This window comes from Cervus canadensis, chromosome 13, assembly GCF_019320065.1.
Source record: "Cervus canadensis isolate Bull #8, Minnesota chromosome 13, ASM1932006v1, whole genome shotgun sequence".
In the NCBI taxonomy this organism is placed as follows: domain Eukaryota; kingdom Metazoa; phylum Chordata; class Mammalia; order Artiodactyla; family Cervidae; genus Cervus; species Cervus canadensis.
In genome coordinates, this window is record NC_057398.1 from 36,503,379 (window position 1) to 36,522,529 (window position 19,151).

Here is a 19,151-nt window from a genome sequence, read left to right on the forward strand (position 1 = left end):
GAAAGCATGCAGACAGCATCTGCTGTTATCAAATCACTCGTTGAGTCCAGCTAATTAAAATAGAGCTTCATTTTTCTGAACCATTGTTTGGCAGGAATTCGAAACGGGTCTAACCCAATTTCTGTGTGTTTATGAGCCTTTATTATATCAGAGGTACTTTTCTGTAAATGTACAGGGCAGCGTTAAATGAATTGATCCACGCAGTATCACTGTAGACGCACTGTGGACTTGCTAATGATTTCCCTTCCAGCTTTCTGGTTTCCAGACATACTCCTTAAAGCTTTATGTTCTGTTTTTCTATCCTCTGCTCTTTGTCCTCTGATTTTTTTTTTTAAGTCAAAAAAATTTAACGTTTTCTTTGAAAACAGGAAATACTTTTTATTTGTTCCCTAATGAAGTTTCTCTCTGTGTTTCTTCCTCTCTTCCTGTTTTTGCTCCTCTTTTAGGATTTGCCTTTCTTTATGTCTTGCTGCTTTCTGTTCCCTTCTTGCCCCTTATTTTTCTCTCTTCTTATCTCTCTTTCCTTTTACATTTTCCTCGGTGCCTCTCCTCTGACCTTCTCGTTTCTCCTTTCGCTCTTCAGTTCTGCCTTCTCCAGTTTTGCCAGTAAAAGGTTCTTATACCTTTGTCTTTACATGCAAATACAGATTAGGGCAGAAAGCGGCTGCCTATGGGGGTGAAGACATCTGGCCTTTGGGAGATGATGTCAGCCTGTTTTGCCTCTCTGAATTTGCTTGTATACTTTATTTTATGTTTTTAAAAGATTTTTTTCAAACCACATCTACTCCACTTTATAGTCTAATAATCTTACTTTGAAGATCAAAAGTCTTACATAAATGCTAACTAATTATTCCTTATAACACTTTGGTGAGTCCCTAAGCAGTTACAGTTCCATTTTACAGATGAGGAAGGAGAAACAGGAAAGGTAAGTAACTCTCTGAAAGTTACTGAAGAAGTTAGTGACCAAGTTAGAAGTAAGGCCGGATCGCCTTTGGCTTTAATTCTTGATTACCACCTCCTGGGAGGTTCCATTTCCCCCCATGAGGATGATGTATCTTTAAGATGAGGGTGAGAGAACACGGTGCCCTTGTCCCCTTTGCTTCATGTACGTTTAGCCTTCTGAAGTTTCATTTGAATTCTGTAGATGTTAAATGAATTTCTAGGTAATTCCTGGGAAAGAAGGATGCCAAACCACTTATGGGCTAGTAAAAAACCCCGTCCATTACAGTCTTGAAGCAGAGCGCTCACTTTCTGTTTCCAGCAGCTTCCAGTAAGTGGGCCCACGTCATACGCACTGGCCCTGGTGATCATAGCATTGTAGGAAGCACTGCCATATTTGATTGAATTTAGCCATCCTGGAATGACGTCTGTATGAAGTCGTCTCTTGCATTACTGTGGCCTTTATTACTGCTAATGCATTCTGACATTACAGGTGTAGCCTTGGCTCTCCCAGAAAGGGCAAGGCTGCTCTTACCGGGCTTAAGAGCAGAATTCGTGAACCTGTTATATAGTGAAACGGGTGTTCACATTTAGTTAATAAGCAGAGTAAGGGAAATGCTTTTATAGAAAAGATAGCCAAGAGACAGAGGCCTCTCCTCCTTCCTCATCCAGCATTGTCTCAAAAAGTAGATCAGTTAGTATTATTCTCCATCAGAAAACTAGGGTCAGTGGATAGAAGGTTCAGGAAAGTAGATTTCAGCTCAGCTTCAAGAAGGACTCCTGGAAAGGAATTGACAGTCTTTTAAGAGAGTGAGTTCTCCGTTCATTATAAGCATTCTAGTGGAGGCTTGCTAGTCATGTGTCAAGGTTGTTGAAGAGGGAAGTCCTAGGTCATGTATGGGACCAGATGGCTGTCCTTGTCTTAGGTTGTAACTGCAAAAACCACATCTTTGCTTGTTGTTCTTGGTTTTTTAAGTGCCTGGTATTCTGTGTAGACCCAGTGAAGGTTAGTAACTTGTTTTTCAGTCGCTGAGTTGTGTCCAGCTCTTTGCGAACCCCACGGACTGTGGCACGCCAGGCTTCCCTGTCCTTCACCATCTCATGTCCATTGAGTCGATGACGCCATCCAGCCATCTCATCCTCTGTCGTCCCCTTCTCCTCCTGCCTCTGTCTTTCCCAGCATCGGGGTCTTTTCCAATGAGTCGGATCTTTGTATCAGGTTGCTAGAGTGTTGGAGCTTCAGCTTATTTAATCTTTGGCTTCCTGTTTCTTACTCTTACTTGAATAAAAACTGTTTTTTGTTCAGTTCAGGAAAACTACCCTTTCTGCCACCCTCCTGGAATAAGTCATTCTGGGTAGCCACGCTGTTTAGATGGCCATTGAGAGCCATATGAAAACAAAACACGTAAAACTTTTAACTGGGAATTAAATAAAATGGGTTATATGCTTTCTCTTGCTGTATAAGGTAGAGTATCTAAGACTATAATTTAATCCTGATGACTCAGTATCATCATTTTAGATGTAAATGTTTATATTGTATTTTAAGTGTAGCTGTTTTCCAAACCTGTTGAAATACAGATCTGTTGTGTATTTGCTCCTCCTCTGAATGACTCCACCTATGCCAAATGACCCCGGACTGGTAACTTTTTGAGTTTTCTGTTTGCTTTTTATAGAGGAGTCTCTCCTGACATTTGTTGCTAGGCTCTTTTCACTATCTTGTCTTTGTTCTGTGAGTATATCTTGGCTGTCTGGCTTGATTCTCCTTTCTCATTTGCAGTTTTTAATCTTCTGTGATTTGGACACCAGATAACTAAGCTTCTGTATGAAATAGATAGTAAGTAGTGTGAATAGAGCTTTGCTATGTGTAATGTATGTGGAATTTATTTCTTTTTTTGGCAGCAACAATGTCTTCTCCCCCTCTCTCCTTCCCCATCTTTGTGGCTTTCTCCTATTTCTGGCTGGATGAGATTGGAGAGCTGTGCTCCGGAATAGCTCCAGAATACCTCTGGGTCTGGTCCCTGACCCTCACCCATGTCCCTGGCCTATGTCCTATGTCCCTCACCAGTGTCTGCCTGATGGAATCAACTTGGAAATTATGAAATGATGTGGCTTAGAGGGTCCCGAAGGCCATCTGTTCAAGCCCTTCTTTTATAGAAATGAAGGAATCTAAGGCACAGAGCGGGGATGTGAGGGGCCGGGTTCAAGGACACATGCATGTCAGGGTTGGACTCCGTGCGCAGGTTTCCGGCCCACTTTCTGGCCTGCCTCTCTGCCACCTTCTGTTGCCAGCCATCTGAGCAGAATGGGTGTGAATGGGGAAATAGAGGGTTTGCATAAAGTAAGATCATGGAGGAAAGTACTTTGTTGGCTGTGGGCAGGTTGAGAATTAAAGTACATAAATCAAAAAAGGCTTCTGTTTGTTGCAGTGTTTGGCTGTGTTTGCACTCACCACTGATATTGATACTGTAGGAGAAGCTTTAATCCTTTCATTCAAATTTACAAGAAATGCTGTTTCCTTTCAGTTTAAAAAAAAAAGTCCAAGAGAGCATTTGATTTAAGGAACCAAAACTCTAGAAAATGTATCCGGGAGTCCTCGTCAATTTGGGGCATAATGAAATATAAAAAATACTCAATAAAAGCTCCTTTATTACTTTAACTGTTTAAATGTGGAGTTTTTAGCCATCAGGTTAATGTTTTGGTATCATTTTTTTATTTGATTGTGAGCACTTTTCCAGGTAGCGCTGCCACTCGAGCGCTAATCAGATTCCCACAAATGAATGGTGCTAGCTGCAGCCTGACATCACCGCGTTTTTGCTTCGACATTATTTTATTTGGTTTTCCTGTAAAAGTTAATAACTCTGTGTCCATGTGTTTAAACAGGCAAGAAGAGAGAAAGGACAGTGAACAGAAAACGATGAGCGACGTCTCAGGATGCTTTGGCCAAATTGAGGAGATGTAGGGATTTTTGTGATTTTAGTCTCTCACCCTAGCACAAGTTAGGTGTGGAGAATCAAGAAGATTGCACAGCAAGATGGTGATTCTTAATCCTTCCTCTCTGTTCCCCAGACAGAGTGGGAAGGACTTAGAAATGAGTTGCCATTGATATAGAGGAGGGGGAGGAGGGTGCTCAATAGAACTGATTCTTGTGATGGTGAGAACTGATTAAATCTTGCATTAATTGTAAGTAAAATACATGCTCATTTTAGATGACTGAGATTGCTAAGAGCGTTAGAGTAGGACAGGAGGACTTTCCTTTTTATCTTCCCGTTAGAGGTAGGAGACCCTCGTGGCCAAGATGGCTCTGGTGTCTGTCTATTAATAATAGGCCTCTGCTGAATCATTTATTTTTTTGCAGGTATGTTTGTTTGTTGCAAGCTGTCGTTGTTTATGGTGTTTAGTGAAAGGTTACTGAACAGTTCAGAGCCACGGTGATTACCATTTAATTCCTTCTGTGTGCTACAGATTTCTTTGCTGAGCTAAAAATTTCTAAATTGGTTTTGTCAGAGGAGGCAACTAGACTGATACCTCTCTCTCTCTCTCTTTCTTTTTAAAAAGTATTTATTTACTTCTCATTTTTGACCACACCATTCGGTACATGGGATCTTAGTTCCCTGACCAGGGATGGAATCCCTACCCCTTGCATTGGAAGGTGGAGTCTTAATCACTGGACAACCAGGGAAGTCTCTTGGACTGCTGTCTCTTGATTCAGATTCTCTTCCAGATTTGCATCTTGGTGCTAAAGACAGTCTGAAGGTACAGATCCGACCATGGACCATCAGTCCTGTGGACTTTATCTCAATGCCTCTGAAAGCTGTGTGAAATACGATGACTCATTCAATATCCATGTCAGGGGCGTGGCTTGTCTTGCTCTCTGCGCTACCCTCGTTGTGTGGACAAGTTACTCCTGAAGTCATATGGAGCCATGTGGCCCATGTTAGATACCCCTTCTTAGACAGTTGAACTGGCCGTCAACTTATTTCACACGGCTGTGAGGTACGTGTGCTGTCTCTCACCCCCGCTTGCTGCTGGAGCCAGTTCCCAGACTGTACCGTCTTGGCGGGTGGCTGTCCCTGGGCTCTCCCAGGGGCCGCTGTGCTTGTGAAGAGGGCAGCTTTCCCCTGAGAGGAGCTGATTCCACTTGACCATTTTTGTCATCTTACTGTAAATTTGAAGATTTTTGAGTGCCAGCTTTCTCTCTTATGCGTCATACTTTTGGAACTCTTCTAGTTTTTCCCTTAGGTCACAGAAGAATCTAAAATAATAGCAGGAAGAACCAGGATTTGGTGGTCTTAGTGTGTGTGCGTGCTCAGTCATGTCTGACCCCATGGACTGTAGCTCTCCAGTCTTCTCTATCCATGGGATTTCCCAGGCAGAGTACTGGAGTGGGTTGCTATTTCCTTCTTCAGAGGATCTTCTTGACCCAGGCATCGAACCCACGTCTCCTGCCTTGGCAGGCGGATTCTTTGCCGATGCACCACCTGAGAAGCCCCTGAATGAGCATGGCTGTGTTTCAGTAACATTCTATTCATTGACACTGAAATTCGAAGTTCATATGATTTTCACATGACTTCTTTTGATTTTTGTTTTTCTTAGCCATTTAGAATTGTAAAACTGTTCTTACAGACTTGTGATTGCCAAGATGTGGGGAAGGATGGACTGGGAGTTTGGGATTGTTGTTGTTCAGTCACTTAGTCATATCCAATTCTTTGCAGTCTCATGGATTGTAGCCCACCAGGCTCCTCTGTTCTTGGAATTCTCCAGGAGTGGGTGGCTATTCTTCAGAGGTTCTTCCCGACCCAGGGATTAAACCCCTGTCTCTTGCATTGGTGGGCTGATTCTTTACCACTGAGCCTTAATTGTTCACTTTTTTCTGCTTATTAGGGTATCTAAAGACAATTTTAAGGCTACCCACATGTCATTTCCAGTTCTTTTCTTGCTGTCTTTTCAGATTTGAGCTGTTTCTAAGCTGTGACTGCTTCTTTTTTGGTGTTCAAATCTTTATTTATTTTTGGCTGAGCTGAGTCTTTGTTGAGGTGCATGGGCTTCTCATTGTGGTAGCTTCTCTTGTGGAACACAGGCTCCAGAGCCTGCAGGCTTCAGGAGTTGTGGCATTTGGAGTCAGTACTTGTGGCTCACGGGCTTAGCTGTCCTTTGGCATGTGGGATCTTCCTGGACCAGAGATCAAACCCATATCCCCTGCATCAGCAGGCAGAATTCTTAACCACTGCACCACCAGGGAAGTCCTCAAATCTATTTTTTAACATTTAGAAATGTTAAAAAATGAAAAATTGTCTTTCTCCAGTTTCCTTGTAGGATGTCTGGTAGGAGTGCCATTTAGCGACTCCTCAAAGTTTCAGTTTTGTGCTGTGTGGAGGGTGATGCTCGACAGCATTTCCTGATCCAGAGCTCATCTTCCTGGAGTCCAGGGGCCCATCTTGTTGCTCTCAGAGCAGAAGGTGCTCAGCGATCATGCAGGGACCTCACCCTGTACCACCTGGTGGTCAGCGTCTCACCCCCAGTGATGGCTTGATGCTCAAAGGTGTCACTGTCCATGGTGCAACCTCTCTTCGCCCCCTTCCTGATCATCCCACTTCTCAGTAGCACATGACTGGAGAGAACTTCACACCAGGGTCCATCTGGCCCGATTTGAAAAGAGGTGGGAACTGGAGCTCTATCTGCTGAGTGCACAAAGGTGCTGGCGTTGAGAAGTAACCTTTGGAAAGCATCAGATGCCACTTGTGATGGGGAGAAAGGGACTAGAAAGTAGAGACAGTGGTGTCGTTAGGAAGGTCCCAGCACTGGGAGCCACATATTTTTAGTGTTGGAGTCACCAGCCACTGCCACAGAGTGAGCTCACAGTTCTCTTCAGGAGCATCTTGGACACTGAGTCATTACATTCCTTTGGAGTGATTCAACTCAACAGCTTGACACCTTCATTAATTTTACAACATGAAGCCTGGGTACTCTCTGCTTCCTCTTTAACAGGGGAATTAGAAGAATATGGAAAAAACAGCAAGGGAAAGCAGAAGAAGGAGCAGTCAAGAAGCTGCTGAAAGACACCATAGGAGGAAATTGAACTCTTTGCCTTTTCTTGGTATCTCCTGGGACCGAGCACCCAAAGCTTGCCACCCGTCGCTGGCACACATAAGCCTTTTTCACTCTGTTCCTGGCACCCCGGCCAATGCTCCGACTCGGAGCCAGCTCGTTTTGCCTTCTCTGCTGAGGTCACTGCTACCGTGATCCGTGTATAATGGCATTTTCCTCCTCTTTTCAGTATGGAGGCTATTACGGTTTCCTCTCTAAACAAGACTTCAAACAGTTTGCTGCCAGTTGGATTTCAAAGCCAAGGAAAAGGCAAATGTCATCCTTTTTTTCTCTCCTCTTTGGGTAACTGCTTTGTTGGTTGCATCAAAAATTAGAGGGGCTGCTCTCTAAATTCAGGTGGGGATGCGTGGGGACAGGCATTTAAATTTGCTTTTCTTTCTCCCCAAGGAGAGAACCCTTTTCCTTCTCAACCTTTCCTGAGAAGGAACTTTGATCTCATCATCCCAGAAAACAAGGGTGTTCATCTCCCGCACAGCGAGCATGTGCAAGCCGCGCTTTCTGTGGCGTTGCCCGCCCTCTGCGCTGGCGGCTCCGCGTGGCAGCTCTGCAGCCGGAGCCCGAGTTCCCTCTGCGCGGCAGGTTGGCACCCAGAGTGCTCTCCAAGTCACCCTTGCGTCCCTAAAATCACTCTCACTGGACAAAAAATAGTGCCTGTTGCCTTTTCACTTCCACACACATTTCTGGAAGAACTAGTTTAATAAAACCACCAACATTCTGACAAGCAGGTCATGCAATATTTTTAACTAGGGCCGAGAAGAAAAATTTAAACACAGATATTTCATTCGAAGGGTAGTTATTGTGCATATGACATTGCCACCTTTCATAAAGGCTCTTACTGCATATATCAGTGTTTTTAAAGCGAGACTAAGGTCAGTAATGCGTGCTGTGGAATTCCCTAAATGCAGATTTACACAATAGGCCTCCACACACATTGTGTTCTATCATGTCAACTCACGTGCACTCCTACCAGAGATCTTTTATTTCTTTAATGTGAAAAACAAAAGAACAGAGTAAAGTAAAACAAAGGAAATTAGGGCCCACAACTTAATTAGTACAGGGTTGTAACCCAAGTCAACAATGGGAAGGACACAATGACAAAAAGCAGGAAATTCCAAGTTGAAAGAGAGACTCTTTCCTTTAACTCCTTGAGAGCCAGGGCGCTAGCAAGCGCACGGCTCACCCAGGTGCAGGAGGCTGGCTCAAGTACAACTCCCAGTCTTTTATTTTTGAACTTCCTGGCTTTTTGTTGACTTTACCCTCTCCTCTCCCCCCTACCCCCCATGTAAACGAAAGGTACCTTTGCATGTGCGTGTTAATTGTAGATAAAGGGGCGAAAAGTACCTCTCGATTTTGTAACCCTCAGAGAAGGAGAAAGAGGGGGGGAAATTTCCCTGTCACTGTCATCTGTTCATTTTTTAATGAGCAATTTTAAAAAATTGAAAATAAAAGAGGAAAATGAATAGGTGTTGAACCAGCCCGTGATATGTAAATGCCAACTAGTAATTACCTAAAACCTCAATTTTCATTCTGTTTCATCTTGCAAAACATTTCATTTTCCCGGAGTGAAAACACTTGGTCGGGGCTCGCACGAGGCAGCGGAGCGGCCGCCTCCTCCGGCCTGCGCGCCCGCCGGCCCCGGCTAGGGGGCACTTTGGCTCCGCGCTGTGGTGGCCTCGGCCACGGCCAGCTCAAGGTTATTCCCCTCTTGCCATTCCGGCGGCTCCGCTCCGCGCGGTCGTGGCACCCCTCCCCCCACTCGCACTCGTCTGGTTTCGGGGAGCCTCGTGCCTTCTTGTCCTTGCGGAGGATCATAGGATCGTATTGAATTTTGGCTGACCGAGCCTTCCTCTGCATATTAACTTTCCCCTCTTACCTGCCCACTAGACCCTCGGCCTCCCTGAGTTGCATTTCACACCCTAAGAGCACTTCCCTGCCAGGCTCCCTCTCTCCCTTGGCGATTTCAAACGCAGCAGTCTCTATTTTCCGTTTCATTGCGGCTGCTGCTGCTTTTTCCTCCTTTCGTTTTGGAGGCTGGGGGCGGCTCTTTTTGACTGCTGCTCTCGTACACATTCTCTCCTGCCACATTAGAAGGGTGATTGCGACATGTCTTTTTTGCATGCTTCTAGATTTACTCTGGTTTGGGAGCTGTATTTGTGCAGCATCTTGAGATGTGGTTGGGGGATACCCCTGTTTCCAGGCTGGTTGCCTTCCCCCCGCCCCAGCTTGTTCTCTGTTGAAAAAGAGAGTGTGGAGAAGTGAGAGCAGTGAGCCTGGTCAGGACCCTTAGCTGTAGGTCAGAGAGGCTTCTGGATGCAAAAAACCAGAATTATGTTGTCCTAGGACCCTGGATCTGAGAGCGCTCTGCCTGGAATCTCTCCTCTTTAGTGAGATATATGGCTTCATAATTAGCCCGTTGCATTTTTTCACGAGTGCTAGCATCAGCGTTCTACGATGTGTTCCTCTGATTAACAGCTGCTTTGCAACTATTTCCTTGTGCCACCGATGACCATATTTGTCAAGGAATTCCTGACAGAGTACTGATTTCTTACTAAAATGCAGTGTTTCCATTTGAAGAGGGTTCTCTCATTCTAGGCACTGCCCGGCTTTCCCAGTCACTTCTTGTAAAACCAAGTTGGCTTTGGTCTAACGCTTGTTAACAGGATTCGGGGTATCTATCTACTTTAGAGTATGCGCATAGGAGCCTTTCACAGGCAATTTAATCTCCTGAGCCGTGCATGTGTGGCGCTGCAGTGTTGGAATGGGGTTTCAAGCCCGCCTGTTGGTCATTTTCTCTTGCCCTCTAGTTGTGATCTCTCTGGGTGAAAAAGGACTTGGCTTTGGTTGTTAGTGTCATTAATTTTTGACTATTTTTAATATTTTAAAACGGCTAATGAATGCTTACATTTTTAGGAGATGTGCGTGTTGCACACAGGAGTGCAGACGTTGGTGACATTCCAAGTAAGTGTCACTGGAGACAACACATCAGGTTCACGTGTCAGGTGCAGAGTGCTCAGGCTCCCTCCAACCCCAGGTTCATTGTTAGGCAAGCTCTGTTCTCCCGTCCCCCTTGTGCAGAAAATACCGCCTGCGTTCTGAAGATGATAGTGTGCAGATCTTTTGTAGGAGAGTGGAAAGCATCTAGGAAGCATTGCTTCAGTGAGGACTGTCAGGAACCTCGCTGCTTCTCACCAGGGATTACTTACCCTACACAACGCATTTAACAGCACATAGTTCATTGTAGATAGCCCCTGAGTATACTGTATTCCATTGATTTATACAGTTACAAATCCTGGTCTCTCACACACAAATCTCTCTCAATTGGCCAATCATCTTGGATCCAAAGGTGTTTTTCAATCTGAAGTCCCCTCTTTTTCCCTGGGCTGCTGGCAGTCACTCCGGTGGACCCACTGCCAAGGCAAGAATTTGCTCCTCTTCGCACCCGGGTTTTATCTGTAGCTTTAAGTGATGAATAGAGTAAAATCATCATACTTTCCTAAAATTGCAGAGTCGATGGTGACAGGATGGTTTTGTTTTCGCTTTTTGAAGGAGGGAGGGTGAGACACAAAGCATCGGGTCACAGGAATGGGGTGATGAGAAACTTTGCTTCTGTTTCCTTCTGAGTTTGTCATCTTTATTTTTATGAGACCAGCTACTGATAATTTGCCTTGTGCTCATTAAGAATGCTCTGGGTGCAAGAGAAGGGGAAAGGAGGGCCAGTTCCGTGTCTCTAAGGGACTCAGCAGCAAGTGGTCTCCATGACGCCATTGGAGCTTTTCACCAGGATTCTCCCTGGCTTGCTGCACTCCTACACCGGGCGCAGTAACGTTCCCGCCTCCATTTTACATCTGTGACATTGAGGCGGAAGGTTTGGCCTGAATTTGTGTAATTTAGTTGGGCACAAATACAACCCATGAATAGTCACATTCATCTCCTAATTAGAAAATCAGACGATAATACAGGACAGGCTGCAGGCACCCCGTCATTTCATCCGACAAAAGGGTGTTGTGTCTGTCCAACCTCCGCCAAGGGAAGAGCCCTTGAGCTGCTCCGTGAAGTTAATGAAAAGTGTCCAACAATAGTTGAATGAAAGATGCAAACTGAGGACAGCGTCCGTTATTAGGCGTGTTCAAACCTTTGCATTATGGGGAAAGGTTTGGAGAAATCTTCTGCCATCTATGTGTGAATCATAGGGCTTGCAAAATTCTATGTTGGACGGGCTCTCTCCCACCTTGTTGAAGTGCCAGGTCCTTATGAGGAGAGAGGAGAAGAGTAAAGAGTAGCTGAAGAAATGGCTAGTGAAAGGAGAGGTGTTCTCATATGTCCAGCTTACATGGATGGAGCTGCTTATCTGGGTATCTTTCTTCTAAAGCCCATTATGTTGAAGCTGTTAGTTTGGATGCTTTATATTTTTGCATCTGGCGTAGTGATACCGGTGCTGTTAAATATGCGATTTGCCTGTCGCCTGCATTTTCCTACAAAGATCAAGAGGGACATAAACAAGCCCCAGATATACTTTATGTAGGTGTTTGGCAGTATTATTTTATATGGCTCGAAACTAGTGAATGGGAACTTTAAAAGAAATTGTTCATATTTTTTGCAAGTTTGAAGTGTGCCGGGACTTTGTCAAATTCCCGTTAAAATAAATACGTCAATTTCACCTCCCTTCCAAATTCATTTATCTTGCTTTTTTAAAAGGTGTTTTCTACTTTACCTGATGTTTAAATTGGATTCGCCCGTTTATGCTGTTCTTTGCTATATCCCCCACGTTTTTCTTAAATGAATTACTAATGACAGAGCACTCCATCATTCCCTCTCTGCAGCCACTTTAAGGAAAGCATGGTGATCTAAACCTTTTAACCTATTAAAGATGATTTTCCCCAATTGAATCAGACCCACCACAGGTGTAATAACTAATCATTTAAACTACACCTGCTATTATGTATTTTTAAGCCATTATGCGTGTTGGATAGATGATAATTCATGTTTATTGCATTGTCCGATGGATCCGTTTTGCCTACACCAGGCTGATTAATGTATTTAAAGAAATAAGAGATGCAATTTTTAAAAAAAAAAATTGATGGAATGCGCCAAGCACTGCATTGAGTGCACCATTAAACCCATCAGAACTTTGCTCTCTGACCAGAAATGCATATACCAAGGACTGTATTAAAAAAGCAAGGTGAAACCTGTGCGTTTTAGTGGTAGGATTCTGTTATCTTTCTCTGTCATGGAAAATTTTGGAAGGATGAAGGAAAGGTTTATGCTTCTACCAGTGAACGTCAGGAGCTGTGCCGTTGGCATCTCTGGCTTAAGACCTGCCTGCCCACAGTTCCTCTGACACCTGGGATCCGTCCCAGGGTGTGTGGAACCTACCATATATACAGATGCTGTCCTTGTCTTGTATGTTGAAGGTGTATTTTTTCTCCAGGTGAAGAGCAATTAACCCTGAGGCACCTGATCTGGGCAGATGGGCTTTAAGCCTGTGGGCCCTGTGGGTGCAACTGTCCATCGATTCCAAGGCCAGCCTCTCCTCCTGTTTTTCTCCTTCGCCACTTTCCCCTGGCTCTTTAGATGCTTTCCTTTTCTTTTTGCCTTCTTTTCTGTTCGATCTCCTCTGCTCATCCATCACCCCCTCCTCTTCCTCGTCTCCCTCTTTCACTCCATTCCCTTTCCCTTTTCTCTATTCTTTCTTCCCCTGTCCCATCTCTTCATAAGAATGCAACCATTTTGTTGATGTTTGTCAGATTTTTCTGTATTTGGATGCAGCCTGAGGGGCTTGGGAGTGAGTATGTAGTTTTGGGGTTCTAGAATCCTGAGCATCGATTTCTCTTTTGTCCAGGACCGATTGGTTATCACTGCAGTTCATGATGGTAGTTAAAGTGTTCACAGTGTTGGACAGATTATAATCATTCTCAAGGAATGCTCCTGTGTCTTATCGCTGACAGTCCCAAATTTGGGAGTCGGGGATACCTGAGTTCGTCCTTGGGGTAGAGTGTCTTGACGCAAGCCTCCCATGGAGGGATCACAGGAGAAATACATCAGGGGTTTGCCCTGAATTTTTTTTTTTTTTCCCTTTCTGATTTATCCTCATATCTTTTGTTACCAGAGAGGTGTGTCTGGTCTCATGATGAAGTTCATATAAAATATGAAGAAGATATTTGTAGCTTGTATTCCATTTGTAGTCATAGTACTTTCTGTTTGAATCTCTGTTCAATTGCTGCCTTAGTTTGAAAAATCTTAGAAAACTTCCTTACATTTGGCCCTTTAGAAATCTTTTCTTTCAACAACTTATGAGCAAATTTCAGGGTCTGTTGACTTTACCTGTACCTGGAAACTAAATTATTCTTTTGGTTCTGATGAGATCAATGATGCCAGTCGTTTACAGTGGCCCCTTTCCTATGGGGGCAGGTTGGCAGTTCCCACCCATCAGATGAGTGTCAGGGGTGGAGAGCAGACAGGCCGTGTGCAGGCACACGCTTCGTGTGCACCGAGTAATGTGAAGGTTAATACCATCCATAGTTTTCCTTCTACCCCCTGTTTGGCTCATTCGTAGATGGGTAGATTTCTTTAAATAATATTATTTCCAGAGGTAGGTAGATAATCTTTTAGTCTGTCAGCTTTTACCCATGAAACCCTAAACTTTGTCCTTTGAAGGCTCTTTAGAATTCGGCTCCATTGCATAAGAGGGACCAGTGTGAGTGGCCGTGACTTATGTAAGTCTTCCCAGCCAGTGAGTGCTCAACTGCCTTGCCTGGCTCTGTAGAGGCAGCCTGGTCTCTTCCCTTCAGTTGCTAGCAGTGTGGCTTGGGAGGCAGCCTGGACATTAGAAGACAGTAGACTTGTGTCTTCAGCTATATGGCACTCACCATCTGCACCAAAGAATTGAAGAGAATGGGGAGATCAGAGACGGCTTGCTTATTCAGGGAAGACTTCGAGGAGTTAGAACAGCCTATAGCAGGCCTGGGCTGCTGCTGCGTGTGCAGTGTTTACATTGGTAGAGGCTGGAAGGGAAGGCCTTCTAGAAAAAAGGGCGTAGCATGGACATAAATGGAGCGACATGGGTAAGTGTGGCCAGGGAGGGCTCCCTGCTGAGGAGTGTGAAGAATCAGCTCAAACAGGGAGAACAGGAAATGATTATTGCAGGTCTTAAAAGCTGGGCCGAGGGGATTAGATTTGATAGAACCAGATATAGGAAGCCAGTGATGGTAGGGGACCAGCAGAGTCTTTTATTTAAGCAAATTTTACATGTGAGAAATAACTGGTTAGTTTGACCCCAGTATTGCGCTTATTTCTGTGGACCTGGGATAAACGTGTAGGATTCTTAATCTTATAATGTAGACTGTTGACGTTTGCTGCTCTTCTTTGTTTTATCTCCCCTACCAGATTGCCACAGCAGTGAAGTTTCTACAGAATTCTCGGGTCCGCCAGAGCCCACTTGCAACCAGGAGAGCGTTCCTTAAGAAGAAAGGTACAGGTTCCCCATGGCGGTGCACAGTGGCCTACAGAGAGGGGCTGGGACAGGGTGGATGGAAGCTGCCGTATTGATGACTGATCTCTTATAACTGCCCCACTGGTGTGGGAGTGGGGGTGAGGGAGGCCCCCAGTGGGAACGCATGCTTCTTTTCTTACAGTAGAGCAGAGATGCTAGGATTCAGATAATTGAGTGCTAGATGTAAGGCCAACAACTTGGCCCAGGGCAGCCTGGCATCAGCTGTGTTCAGCAGCAGAAGAGGCCGGGAGAGAAGACCGGGGAGGACTCCTGCCCTCTGGCCTGTTCTTCTGATCGTGGCCCTGGCTGCAGAAAGACTGGCCTTAGATTATGAAGTCAGCTGCTTCAGTAAAGAATGAGGAAGAAAGAGATGAATGAAGGACGAGGGAAATGAGATGACTAAACAAGGTCAGGTTAAGGTCAAGTCTGGGGTCAGTCTGATTTACAGATTGAAGTGGTAAATTACTAGTTTTATGGTATTTCTGTAAGCAGGGATTAAATGGATCTTGACAAATTCAATATTGTCTGAAGCAGACAGAATCTCTTTTGGTTTTATTGAAATTTAAGATATGTTTCTTTTTTTGTGAAATATGAATTTTTAAAAAAAAACAGTATCAAACAAAGAAATTTGATTTTTTGCATTCTTTACATTCTTTGCATGTCTAATTTTCTGGAAAGCTAGGAAGTTGTTTAAAGGCCCTTAAACACCATGGGTGAGGGGAAGTGAGTTATCTCTGCTCTCCCTGCCCACCCCCCCGACCCCCCCAAACAAGACTCTTTTTCTTTAAGGAACTGGAATGTTGGTCTCAAAATTCTGGGTTTTGAGCTTTAAGTCATTAGTGGCTGAAATGGAAGAGGGTGTGGCTTGGTGGTGGTTCCTAGGTCTGCTTCATGGTATCCCGCTGAAGTGATGCTTCAGTTCAGAGGACCATGTAAAACCGGGTCCCAGGGCTGCGCTGGCAGGGTTAGGGCAGGATCAGCCCAAGCCTTTCATTCACAGGAAGCTGTTTAGAGGCACCCTCAGGGATGATCCCTGTCTGTTATTGAGTTGATGAGGGGCACTTCCTGGCGGCATCCCGGTTCCCCCCACCCCCAATAGTAGATTATTAAAATTTGGAGTGCACTGGCTGGCCCTTCCACTCCACAGCCATCATGCTGTAAAAGAGTTTTTCCTTGAAATATTTGTACCTATGGGGAGTAATTAATCATAAAAGCTCAGGGGTTTCAGCTCTCTCATCAAAGCATTGAAGCTGGGGAAAGCTGAGCCTAAAAGCTGTGCTGATTACCCGGGGTAACCTGAGACAAAATCCATAGTTGCCAAGAGATCCTTCGCCCCAGTATATTGTGCAATATTATAACTGCCTGATCTTCTCCTCCACTGACAATGACCAGTTATTCCTCATTTTCTCTCAAACGCAGCTGGGTTAGAATTTCATTTGCAGAAGGTATTTAGAGCAATTTAGAGACAAATGTCTCTGGTGTTTGCTTGGCACTTCCCCACTGCAGGCTTTGCTGAGCAGTTTGAGTATCAGGAGCTCCATCTAATCTGTTTAATTTTAATAAATCCCTGACTGGGAGAGGGAGAGAAAAAAGAGAGAGAAACTCTGGGCCAAATAATACTTCTTTTGACTTGGTCAGCTAATAATTACTGTAGAAAACTGTCCTGTACAACTATCATTTGTTGCTCCTTTAAAAACCAGCGACCATCAATTAATTCAGCTCAGAGTGTTTGCCCTGTGCTGAGAACAGAACAGACGAAACTCCTGTGCTCTCAGAGCTTGAGTTCTACCAGGGGAAGGCAGAGACAGCGAAAGAAAACACAAAACATGGCTTACTTATCAGATGGCAGGTTCCATGGAGGGGAGTGCCTGGGTGGTGGGCTGGAAGGAGTCGGTTCAGTGTGGGAATGGATTGTGCTTCTCAGTGGGGTGATTAGCAGGTGTCCCTCGGGGAGGGTGACATGTGAGCGAAGACCTGGAGGAGATGAATATTTGTTGATACAGAGCGGGTGGAATTCCTTTTTGATCCTGAATGTGGTTTAGAGTTTTTAGAATGCTAGGCAGCAGGAAACCAGAGAGGCATCCTACCTTTCTTCTAAAGAGAGTTTACCCCGCACTTAAACCTGGAGTCCGCGGACTTAATCACCCACCTCCATTATCGTCTAAAACACTGCTTCAATCAGTAATTATCTATTTCCAAGTTGAATCCCAATAGAGTAAGTTCTGGCAGGACCTTTTCTGGGCAGAGAATTCCAAGGTTTGATGGGCATCTGGGGAAGAAGAGCCCTCTGTGGATTTAAACTTCACTTTTCACATTTCCCGTTCTCAGGGTCAGGTGTACACAGATCACATTCACGAAGCTTGATACCATCTCCGATGGGCTGAGGGAGGAGGGGATCTTATAAAGCAGTGAGCCTGTGCCCTGTCCCTAACAGTAGTTGAGAAGGAAAGGGAGTTGGCTCTGGTCTTTGGGGGCGGGGAGTGCGTCTGGAGGGGAGGGACCAAGGTCCTGGCGTCCTCCAGGCCTATCTCCCACAGGACTCGCTGCAGTGGAGGGTTGGAGCACTGGGTTTGGGGAGCTCACAGCTACTGTAGTCTTGGCTTTTCTAGCAAATGTCACTTCAGGGAATTGTAGTGGAGCCCTGTCTTGAATTATAATCTTGACTTTCTCTTTTTTTAATAAACATCTCTTTCCCGAAAAGGCAAATCCAATTTTGTTTTTCTTTTAATATTATTTAATATTTAATATAGAAATTGAGGTCCCTGTAGTGCATGTCACTTCAGTGGAAAATGAGGGTTACTTTAAAAACATCAGCTGAGTTTGTTTTATTGTGAAGCTGCAGCCCTGAGTAGGAGCCTGGTTCCACCTCTGTAACTGACAGGTTAACCTGTGCCCTCTGATTTCAGGGCTGGGGAGGCCGGGGGAGCTGATGGCATAGGGTTTGCAAGGGTCTTTTGTGGTTTTGTTTGTTTGTTTATTTTTTGTTTCTTTGAGATCTCTTTTGGATGCTTCAGAGTCTGAACATGGAGTCATTAATGAGAAACATGAAGTTATTAGAATCATTTATCATTTTCTTTGAAGCTTGTGCTGCCAGTTTGTGTAATTTACAACATTTCTTTCTTTTATCGGGAATTTTTTTTGGATGCAAGAGAAAAGCAGCTGTTCACCTTCAGAGTATTAGAATAGATGTTTTTGTTTCCCATCCAACCATTTGATTCTGCAGATGACATCAATTGCAGAGTCAGCCACACATGAAGATAATTGGACTGTGTGTGGGGTTTAAGCCCTCATAGAAGGAACGGGTCTATATATAGAAGCAGTTCTTGCCAGGCAGGCATCGTATCTGGGGCTTTAAGCAGGCTGCAGTCCAGGAGGTTAGAGTAACTTAAAAACAGCAGTTGGATCAGTCCAGAAAGTTAGAGGCTTGGATGCTGTTGTCAATAAGCTTATGTTGATCTGACACCCTGTCCAACCACAAAATGTAGGAGGCAGTCTGCTTCCAAACATGCTTGGCAGGCTGAGTATAAGGTGGGTAAGAGAGAGGAGCCTATTCATGGAGGGTAAAGGGGTAGATGAGATGGGGGAAAGTAGACTTCTTTGTTAGCTTTCTCTCATGTATCTATTGCAAGACAGAGTTCTAGAAAAGAGATGAGCGTTGTCGGCTTTCCCGTGTGATTTTGCATGGTGGGGCCTGGGTGGTGCTGACTGACCCTTTGGCTTACTCGTTGTCCTTCTCAAGTGTGTAAATCAAGGACTATATTCTCCTTCATCTAATAAATAGAAGAGGGCTGGGGGAGGGTGAAGGAGAACGAATCAAATAAAACACACTACCATGCTTCCTCATTCTAAAAGGTGAAACAAGATCTTATCTCTCTCCTGTTCCTGGAAGCGGAACCCCCAGTAGCAAAACTGCCTCCTTGCTGGAAATGAACTTGAGGAAGAAACCTGTCAGTCTCAACCTTGGTAGTGGGGTAGAGGTGAAGGGCTTCTCTCACTGGAGTATTTTAAGGGGGAGTGTATTCTTACACAGATTTCAATTTAACTCTCTTTTATGACTTTTCTTTTTTATCATTTACGTCCATTTCATGAGGTAGTTTGCATGTCCTTGAATGGAATCTCGTTACCATGAAAGCTTTTTTAGCATTGATTTCATAACAGTCTTAATTTAATAGCTCCGTCATTACTGAGTAGCTCTGGGAGTGGGGCCCTGGCTTTCCAGGTCACTGACCTTTTAATTACAAACCTTGTTCTGATGGCCAGGTTATCGACTGGACAGCTCCCAGCTTGTGCCCCCAGGATGAAAACGAAAATAACTGTTTCCTCCCCCATCTCCAGGAAAAAAAAAAAATTGTAACCTCATGTGTTTCTAAAATTAATTTTCTCCTTCAGCTTTGCTTTATAATTAATTCTTTAATGTGTCTTAGTAAAGCCAGAGTATTTTTATAACACGGTTTTTTTCTAGAGCTTGGGTCCAGCGGATAGCGTGGAGGGGGCAGGGATGAAGAGCTTGCCAGCTTCCACCCCATGCTTGATCAGGGCCCATCTCCTCGTCCTCAGAAACTCCTGCGGCTGAGCTGGAAAGAACAGTATCAGCTCTGTGAGGGGCTGGTCCAGCCCT

General features: G+C 44.6%; 1 protein-coding gene across 1 annotated transcript in view; it reads left to right on the forward strand.

Annotated features, from left to right (window-relative positions):
- PEX14 (peroxisomal biogenesis factor 14) overlaps nt 1–19,151 on the forward strand; it is a 138,470-nt gene that overhangs the window by 35,235 nt on the left and 84,084 nt on the right. The window contains exon 3 of the mRNA XM_043484928.1: nt 14,428–14,512. Within this exon, the coding sequence (XP_043340863.1) occupies nt 14,428–14,512 (85 nt within the window). The remainder of the gene's footprint in view (nt 1–14,427; nt 14,513–19,151) is intronic.